The following is an 8591-nucleotide window of genomic DNA, read 5'->3' on the forward strand; positions in this document are numbered from 1 at the left end:
CATTGGTAAAATCAGTACGTTTATTTTTCACTACTGAAAATATAGTATTTCATGTACGTATTTTGTTGCACAACAAAATCTAATTATTGCACATACAGATACAGACACACACATAATTGTAAAGTTTCAAGGGTCATATCCTTTTTAATAGCATTTGAAGTGGATAAAAATTACATTTCATTAAAATCAAGTTCTGAACGGTTGCACAAGAAAATGACATGCAAGTCATGAGAAACAGAATGAATGCATCAAATCAAGAACTAAAAGATTTACCAGTTCTGCTTCTTTTTTTTTTTAACAATTCCAGATTATTTTTCAAACACTAACAAATTTCTCTCTGATGGAGAAAAAAATAAAATAAAATAATAATCTCAAATGTCATATTTAAAAGATATATATGTACAAGTCATCTCGCCAACCCTTTGAAAATATATGTTACAGGAACATGTTTGTTCCCTTACAACAGTGCTAATCAAACTTTAGTAAGGGCAAGAATTTCAAAGGTTTTGGAAAACAATATATATTTAAAAAATCATCAAGGATACCAAAAACAGTGTTATCGTCACCCACTCCATCCATTTGACATAATAAAAGCCCTCAATCTCAGTTTTCTTATGTCTCCTCTGCAAAAGAAAGAACAACAGTTTGCTTGGAATGACACATGCCATTTTATATGAAGTACACAAAGTACACGTTATAAATGAGCACAACAGCTAGTCTACAATCATCAAATAAATGGCACCCAGGCTTTGAAACAAGAATAGTCCAAGAATAAATTTTGCTTCTCCAAAGACTTCGCTGTGTTGAGAAAACTACTGTGTAGTGAGAGCTAACAATACATTCCATATCTCCCCACCACATGGGTTCCTTAATTAGCAAGGAACTCAGGAATAAAGACAAACACTCATGCAGCCAATACAAGATTAAAAATGACCACAGTGCATCTCCAATGTGCGCCAAGCTACTAACGCAATTTGGACTCCAATATGAACATTATCAGCACTTGGGTGCATTTGAATAGTAGGGTGCTGTCAATCGGAGTGTTGAAATCTCAGATAAAGCAATGGACTTGCCATTTCAAGCAAAATGTCCTCTAAAATCAGTGAGTCTCAAATGGTGGGTCCCACTTTTGGGTTGCAGACTGATTTTCGGTGGGGAAAATAATCTTGCGCTTTTTATTCTGAGGGGATTTTTGAATGCAGTGGGGAGCTGTCTATTAAAGGTGCTGTCTGCCATAGTTAATTACTGCATGGAGGTGCTAACATTTGATATGGACATTTATTTGTTCAGGTGTTATTTTAAACCAGTATGGATAACATATGGTATTCTTATATTGTTTGATTGAAATGTAGTTGGGAGCGAGTATTCTTTACTTGCGACTGACGCTGTAAAAGGCTTCCTACCATTAAGCACTACTTATTTCTGAGTACAGTTTCTCCATTTTGGTTTCAGTTGAAATCCTCTAGTGATTCCGCCAAACTCAGGGTATGTCAAGTGAGTGCTGAATAATTTTCTTCAAAGCGGTGTTACCTACTGATAAGGTGATCGGAAAAAAAGTTACATTTGTATATTTACACCTTTTTGAATTTTCACTTTTTATCTCAAGATAAACTCAGAATTTTCTTGAAGATGTTTCACCTCTCAGCTAAGGTCCAAGCGGAGTTATGATTCAACTACGTATATCAGCTATATCATGTACTGAAAACCTTTTTGTTTCAATCATTTATAGTTAGTAGATAAAAGCCTATTGTTCCTGAAATGGTAATGGCACTGGGGGTGTGACAAGACTAAAATGTGATATTTCTAGTTTAAGAGAGCAGCTGTCTCCCAAGAACACAGCATCCAGATGCGAGACTGTGAGCGATGGCATGGCTACTATGAATGGCGATACATGTAATATGAAAGCAGCAGTGCGCGATGCAGAATTGGAACAGCATATATTAAGTGCTTTACGCACAATAAAAACATTGCAATTCAACCTGCATTCGGCATTCACAGCATCACTTGTTTAGGTGACCTACCAACTTGTACAAATGTATAGTACTCAACATGCAATTTTACTCTTGAATATGCTTGTATGTTCTCCATTTTGTTACATTGTCCTGGTTTCATTATTAAGTTCAGTCTGTACAGTACAGATAAATGAATAAATATCCGTTTTATCATATTATCACTTTGTCTAGTATTTCAAAATCGGGTGGGTCTGTCTGTCCCTTAGGAGGCACATGACAGAAAATAATTGAGAAGCACTGCTTTATATTGTTAACAAAGAATTAGTAGTAGCAGCTCCAACTGCCATGATTTTAACTTTCATGTTTACTTTGTATTTCAATTTGTGGAAAAACAAATTTAGCAGCTAAAAGCATGTTTGAGTGATTTGTCTTGACATAAACATAAATATCAAACAATATAGAGTGAATATTTCAAACTGGAAATAGCCAGTTGCAGACAGTTAATTGAAAAATGTTTAAGTCTGATGTCTATCATGAATGCATTTTCAAGCGAAATGCCACAAATCTAAATTTAGCACCTTGGACAGACAGCTGATAAGACTTCAGAGAAGCAGCACACTTTTATTGGAGGAGATGGACTTATTCAACCTAGTGAGTCTTCTGTTGCCTTCATAGCTCCCGTTTTACATCTAACACTACTGACATATATCACGTTACAAATAAGTTGGTGAGGGTATAATAATCGAAAAACATGAACGATTTCACTTATAGTGAAATGATTAAAACTCTAGCAGATCTTTTTTTTCCCCGTTGTAGAGTAGATTTTGGTGACACAGTACTTACCCAGTGGGCTTTAAAAAGGCAAAAGGCAGCACCGAGTCTAACTACTCAACGAATGTTGGCCAAATCTAAAATTAGTCTGAGAGCCCTCTAAAGAACCCCACCTCCCAACATTGCTTGTAGAGAAAGGCAACATTTTCAGACTAATCTGATCAGTGCTGCTGGTATGCTCCTACAACACTTTCTGACATGGATCAAAAAAACTTCTTGTCAAGTTACTATGTCATACAAAAGAAAAATCTAACCCCATCACTCGCCATGGACTGTGACAGGCAAATTACAAACAAGGAGGAAGGAAAATGAGAGGTTTTAACTAGCAAAAGGTTTCCCCGTGTCTTCCTTGCCTTTGTATGTCCTCTTCCCATGTGTGAATGGTAGGTATCTGTACTTGATCATATGCTGGGAAGATTGGGGGGAGAAAAGCCAGTAAGTAAACAGGAAATACTAAATTCATAAATAACTCATATTAGTAAGTATCCAATAGGTAAAAAACATACAGACAGTTGAGATATGCATAGAATGCTCATTACTTTTTTTAACACTAATAACAGTGTCAACATTGGTTCTGTTTGCGGTGTACTTAAATTTAAAATATGTCAACATCAGCATTTCAAACACCCTTAACTACCATCCATCCATTGTGTATACTGCATATGCTCGTTAGAGCCATGGTCTATCCCAGAAGTGACTTGCCGTGCAAAATATAACAGTGCTCTACTACTGTCATTTTGAGCACAGACATAAGTCGGAAGAATGCCAATTTACGGAGCATTAAAGACAGCAATCTGTTAGCCTTGACCTCTCCTTTTGAACCAAGAAGTCACTTAACACTTCATTGGGTATTTAAATGGTGTCTGTTTTGTAAATGTAATTAACTGCTTCCTATGCACTAAGCAATGTACAGTATATTCTATTCCATACACTACCAGGATATACTACTACTTAAAATTTTAAGACCAGTTGAAAATTGCAATATTTTGCGCTGTTTGGTCTTTTCAACACCTGTTTGATAAGGTATTGTTAACAGTGATTTTAGTTGCATTTAACTAAATTACAAGTCCTTGTAATATTTAATTCTAAACATGATTTAAAACCCTTTCCCGCAATGCGGGTTGAATTTTGAATGCAACAGTTTATACACAATACACGTGAGTGTGTCATCTTTACCTTGATCTGCCTCTTCATGGTGATGCAGAAGAGCATGATGAAGTACATTACAAGTATGGGCCAGAACACTGGCACATTGAAGGCATCAAAAAATGTGCAAATCATGGCAATGACGATGCCTTTTGTGGCCGAATGCCTGTCAAGAAAATGTGTCATTAAAACACCATGTACAGGAACCCCCAATTCCAACTCATACACAATGTTTGTTATGAATTCACATACAACACTCAGATTGTTAAGCACAGGTATAGTGTGAGGACAGCCATGTCAGACTAAGCATGGAACATTAAATAAACCTTAAATGGAAAAAAACTAGAAGGGAGGAATTGTTGAGCATACAATCCAGGTTTTCAGGTGTTGATACGATTGTATCCACTGTGTGTCGGCTGATGCAAAACACTGCTCCTGCTTTGTTACACATGGTCACATTCTGTTTGCATAGAAAAATGGTCATGTGGGACAGGTTTACAGTGGTAAGTTTGGACTACCCTGGTAATTTTCTAAACTTTCCTTTATAAATCACTGGTTGTTTGGCTCAGCAATGCAATTTCAGTTAAATATATCATACAGCAGACACTGATTCATGGGGATGTTTTGTAAAGAGGAATGGTCAACTCCAGACTCCAGACCCTCATTGGAAGCTATATGAAGCATTTATTTCTGCAAAAGGGGGCTCTCCTAAATATTGATGTCCTTTTTGTTTGGGTGAGCAAATTTATGCACTTGCCTACTTTTGTTTAAATTGTTGCACACTTTCTGTAAATCTGATAAAACTTGATTTCTCTTCTCATCTATCACTGTGTTGGTCTGCTTTATAATGTATTTAACTGAAATTGATGATCCCAACAACCAGTGATTTGAAATTAACTTATAACTCATACATAAAATACTGCATCTTTAAACAAAGAATATAGTTGTCAATCTGTACGTGACACTCATATATGTGCTCAGTATGAAGTGAACTCACCAGAATTTGAACTCAGGCAACCGCCTGATAAAGGGACGGAACTCCTCATTCTGCTTCGTAGGAAGGGCCGGGCCCTCGTCTGTAAAGAAGACAGAGTGATGAAGTGGTTAATCAATGAAAAAGAGCAGCAGACAAACATTTAGAACAAAGACACTAGTGTGTAGTCATCACAAATAACACTATTTTTAAACAAATGCTCATGTTTGAATGCAGCTTGTCTTAGCCGTAAATACACATTCTCCACACACTTCGGTGATTGTCTCTTAAAGTAAGAGCGCCGTTTGCGCCATGTTTGCATAAACAAAACAAGAGTGTCATAAAAATATCTTCCATATGCAGCTGAAATTGCATAGATGACTACATCTCATCTACATCCTTAATCACAAGCACAGGCAGCACTACAGTTTGTTTGGTAGCGACATGTGCAGAGGTTGACAGCCAGTAGAAAAGTTAGCCACTTTGTTAACAATAAATAAATGCGCTTTACAATTTGAGACAAGTGTTTTTCATTATGGTTTGTAGCCTTTTATACAAAACTGTGCTAAATTTCAATTTTATATTGTTTTATATGATCATATTGTGATATGTCCCAGAAATATTGTGATATATGCCAAGGCCCATCTCGCTCAACCCTATTATATACACCAGATCTCTATGCCTTCCAAATGGCCTGTAATGTGGCTGTAACTACAAATAATTTCATTCATGGGAGTGTACTTGCCTTCGTCAAGCAGTGAAGGATCCACCTTTGGTGATAGAAAAGCGATGAACAGGTTTAGGTGGTATATCCCCAAGGCATATGTTACTATATACCAGCCCTGAAAAGCAGTGCAAGAACAAATGAACAGCTTATAGGTATGAACATATACAGGCAAACATAACTGCAGGACAGATGGACTTGTATGAGAGTGAAGTAGAATCTATAGACTAGAACCCGACCAATATATCTGTGGGCCGACATATCACAGATTCATATCAGTGAAAATGTAGCCTGTAGATAAATTATTTTTTGGACCCCCTGCCTGTGTGTCTGTCTGCTTCCTCCCTATACCTGGCGCCACTCAATCACACACAAACTGAGTGCTCTGTCGTTCTCTCCCACTCAGTCAGTCTGCAGTAGGAGGATTGAAATGCTAAAAGAATCTGCATTTTTTTTTTTTTACACCATGGTAAGCTGTGACTTTGTAAACCAATATTAACACTACACTTTAGTGTCATACTGTTAGGGCCCTTCAAGGAGAAAATTCTAGTCACGTTTTAGAGACCGTACTACAACGCTTTAATGTCGTATCAGTTGATAAACATAGATGTCCACTATGATGGACTTTTATTCATCGTTTTAAAGTGAAATAAAGATATATGAGGATATACACAGCATCCCATTTTACTTCATACATAAATGTACTCCACCCTCCTCCATCAAACATTACCTGCAGTATGTACACTCTGATCATGTATATAGCAGTCAGTAGAAGCGTGCCACCCCATCGTACTGCAGAGTACGGTGTCGACTTGTCAAGCCATGACTGATAGATCTGTTCCAAAGACAAAAACAAAAAACAGAAGACACCAGAGAATGACAATATAACCTTTGTGCCAGCAGCTTTGCATCAAGGATACAGCGAAAAAAATGGCACCTTAAGATAGTTTCATTCTTTTGAAAGTTATGTTTATGATAGGCGCTCATGTTACCTGTCCAATCCGTGTTAAAAAAGTAGCAACTATATACGGTTTTCCATGGATTGACTCCCCAACGCTGTCCCCTTCTGACATTCTACAAGAAAAGATGAAAAAAGGGTGATGACAAACATATTAAAACATTAAAAATATTTATGTGCAAAGTGTGACCTGGTCTGTTATTGTCTTAAACCGAGGCATGGGACGGTTACAGGTGTCAAGATATTCAATTTCATTCATTTATTTCATTCAAAAAAAGTCTTGTTTTATATGTCCCTTTTGCATGGAAACCCTGATATTTTTGCCTAAGGTTATCAAACCATCAGAATTTTCATACTGGCCTGTGCTTTGTTCACCTTGGTCCGCTGCTAAATTGGAGGAGCTAGCATATGAATGTGCTCTAAGCATGATAAACCTGGCCTCTTCCTGCTCTGCCACTGCATGCCGTACCCCACATAACACACACGCACATGTACGTGTTATGTTTGTTGTGATTGAGATTTGGCAATGTTTAGCTGCTAATATTAGCTACCATTCATGCATCATAACCACACAATCACTCCAAATTGCCAGTCGCTTCTTTGAGACAGTGTGTATGTGCACGCACCACAGACGTGTATGAATACCAGACGCTGGTGAGTGAAAGCCATGAACACAAACTATTTTAGGGTAAGACGTTTTTCTTTCTGAAGTTTAACTTCAAATTATGACAAAAACATTATAGACAGTTCATGTTTAATTTAATTATTTAAACCACTATTGGTAACATATCCTAGTTGGTGTTCTTAATCTTATATTTTTAGTTTATATTTTTAAAAAGTGGTAAAAATGTTTAGGATTATATAGATCATAATACGGTTGTAGTCAGTCTTTCAACTGTTATGAGGTAATTTACTAAGAGCAGATGGAACTGTTGAAAAGATTAAAGCAGTGAACAGAATAGGTAAATTGATGTACATAAGAATCCACAGTTCGATTTTCTTTAGCTATACAGTATTTGAAAATAGTTTCGTATTGTAGTAAGCCTCGTCAACGGTGAGATACAGTACTTCATGAATTCCAGTATTTTTTTTTTTACCGAAAAGATAAACTGGCTGTCACATTTAAAATATTTTTAACTTAACTTAGAACCAAAACCAAAGATTCATTAAACCACAGACTCATGCAACAATGGCTAATAAACTCTGCACACACAGAAGAGCTACTCTCGTTAGCAAACGTTAGCATATGGAGTGCAGCTAACATGCTATGCCAGCCCTGTATAACATAATTTAGAACCCCCCGAAGCGAGAGAAACACACAAAAAACATACACATTGATTGTTAAAAATGGTTAATATGTCTGGTTACTTACTTTAGCTTGAAAATGAGACCTGCTAACCACCCATCGAAATGCACGTCGACCTCCGGCCTAAATTGCCAGTCGTGTGGGTGATGTAGTTTTTTAAGCATTGATTTCCTTGCAGACAGTTGGTTGTCGTCAAATTTTAAAAACTACATTTCCCAAGACCAATGCATGTTGGTCATTGTATAACACGTCATTGCGATTGTAGTTCTCGGCACATTATTTCAGTTTCAATACATGTACAAAATGTTACTATTGAACTACAATATCCAGCAGCACCGACGAAATGTGACAACTCACTTCCGGAAAATGGTACTACGATGGGAACTTATTTGCCGCTAGATTGCTGGCTAGCAAGTTAATCACTCAATTACTTCGTAGCCACCTTAGTAATTCACGTAGTTTTGGACTAGAAAATCACCATAGCTTCTTTTATATAACCCGCACCTCTGTCTAAACAAACGGTCGAGCAATTATCAAATTATCAGTATTTTCTTACCTGATACAGCCGCTGTGTCACTACCCGGCTCTACCTAGCGAGTCACACTGATTCGAAGCGAACACGTCAGTACTTCCGCAAAGGCTCGATCGTAGGCAGACCAAAGAAGTAGAATGCCAAAACGATGTTATAATCGAGCGCACGT

The 8591-nt window shown here is 37.1% G+C and overlaps 1 protein-coding gene across 3 annotated transcripts; it reads right to left on the reverse strand.

Moving 5' to 3' along the window:
* Positions 1–116: 116 nt before the first annotated feature.
* rer1 (retention in endoplasmic reticulum sorting receptor 1) lies at positions 117–8579 on the reverse strand. Of its 3 annotated transcripts, XM_058084043.2 has the most exons (8): positions 7957–8121; positions 6619–6700; positions 6357–6461; positions 5648–5744; positions 4927–5005; positions 3960–4095; positions 3137–3191; positions 117–623 (listed from the first exon to the last, which is right to left on the reverse strand). In XM_058084043.2, exons 1-8 carry the CDS (start codon positions 8052–8054, stop codon positions 613–615), a joined length of 663 nt encoding a protein of 220 aa, XP_057940026.2. In that variant the 5' UTR covers positions 8055–8121; the 3' UTR covers positions 117–612. The 3 variants fall into 3 exon arrangements, with proteins under 3 accessions (XP_057940026.2, XP_057940027.1, XP_057940024.2); XM_058084044.2 differs by lacking the exon at positions 7957–8121 and adding an exon at positions 8447–8579 and having other exon boundaries at positions 117–3191; XM_058084041.2 differs by having other exon boundaries at positions 117–3191.
* Between the last annotated feature and the right edge of the window lie 12 nt (positions 8580–8591).

Source organism: Doryrhamphus excisus, linkage group LG17, assembly GCF_037039965.1.
Source record: "Doryrhamphus excisus strain RoL-2023G ecotype Guam linkage group LG17, RoL_Dexc_Guam_v1.1, whole genome shotgun sequence".
Classification (NCBI taxonomy): domain Eukaryota; kingdom Metazoa; phylum Chordata; class Actinopteri; order Syngnathiformes; family Syngnathidae; genus Doryrhamphus; species Doryrhamphus excisus.

Coding starts and splice junctions, on each gene's coding strand:
- rer1 (XM_058084041.2), bottom strand. CDS start 8,054: ATGCTTAAAAAACTACATCACCCACACGACTGGCAATTTAGGCCGGAG. Junction 5,745..6,356: donor TCAGAGTGTACATACTGCAG/GTAATGTTTGAT, acceptor ACTGCTTTTCAG/GGCTGGTATATAGTAACATA. Junction 5,006..5,647: donor TCCTTCACTGCTTGACGAAG/GCAAGTACACTC, acceptor TCTTCTTTACAG/ACGAGGGCCCGGCCCTTCCT.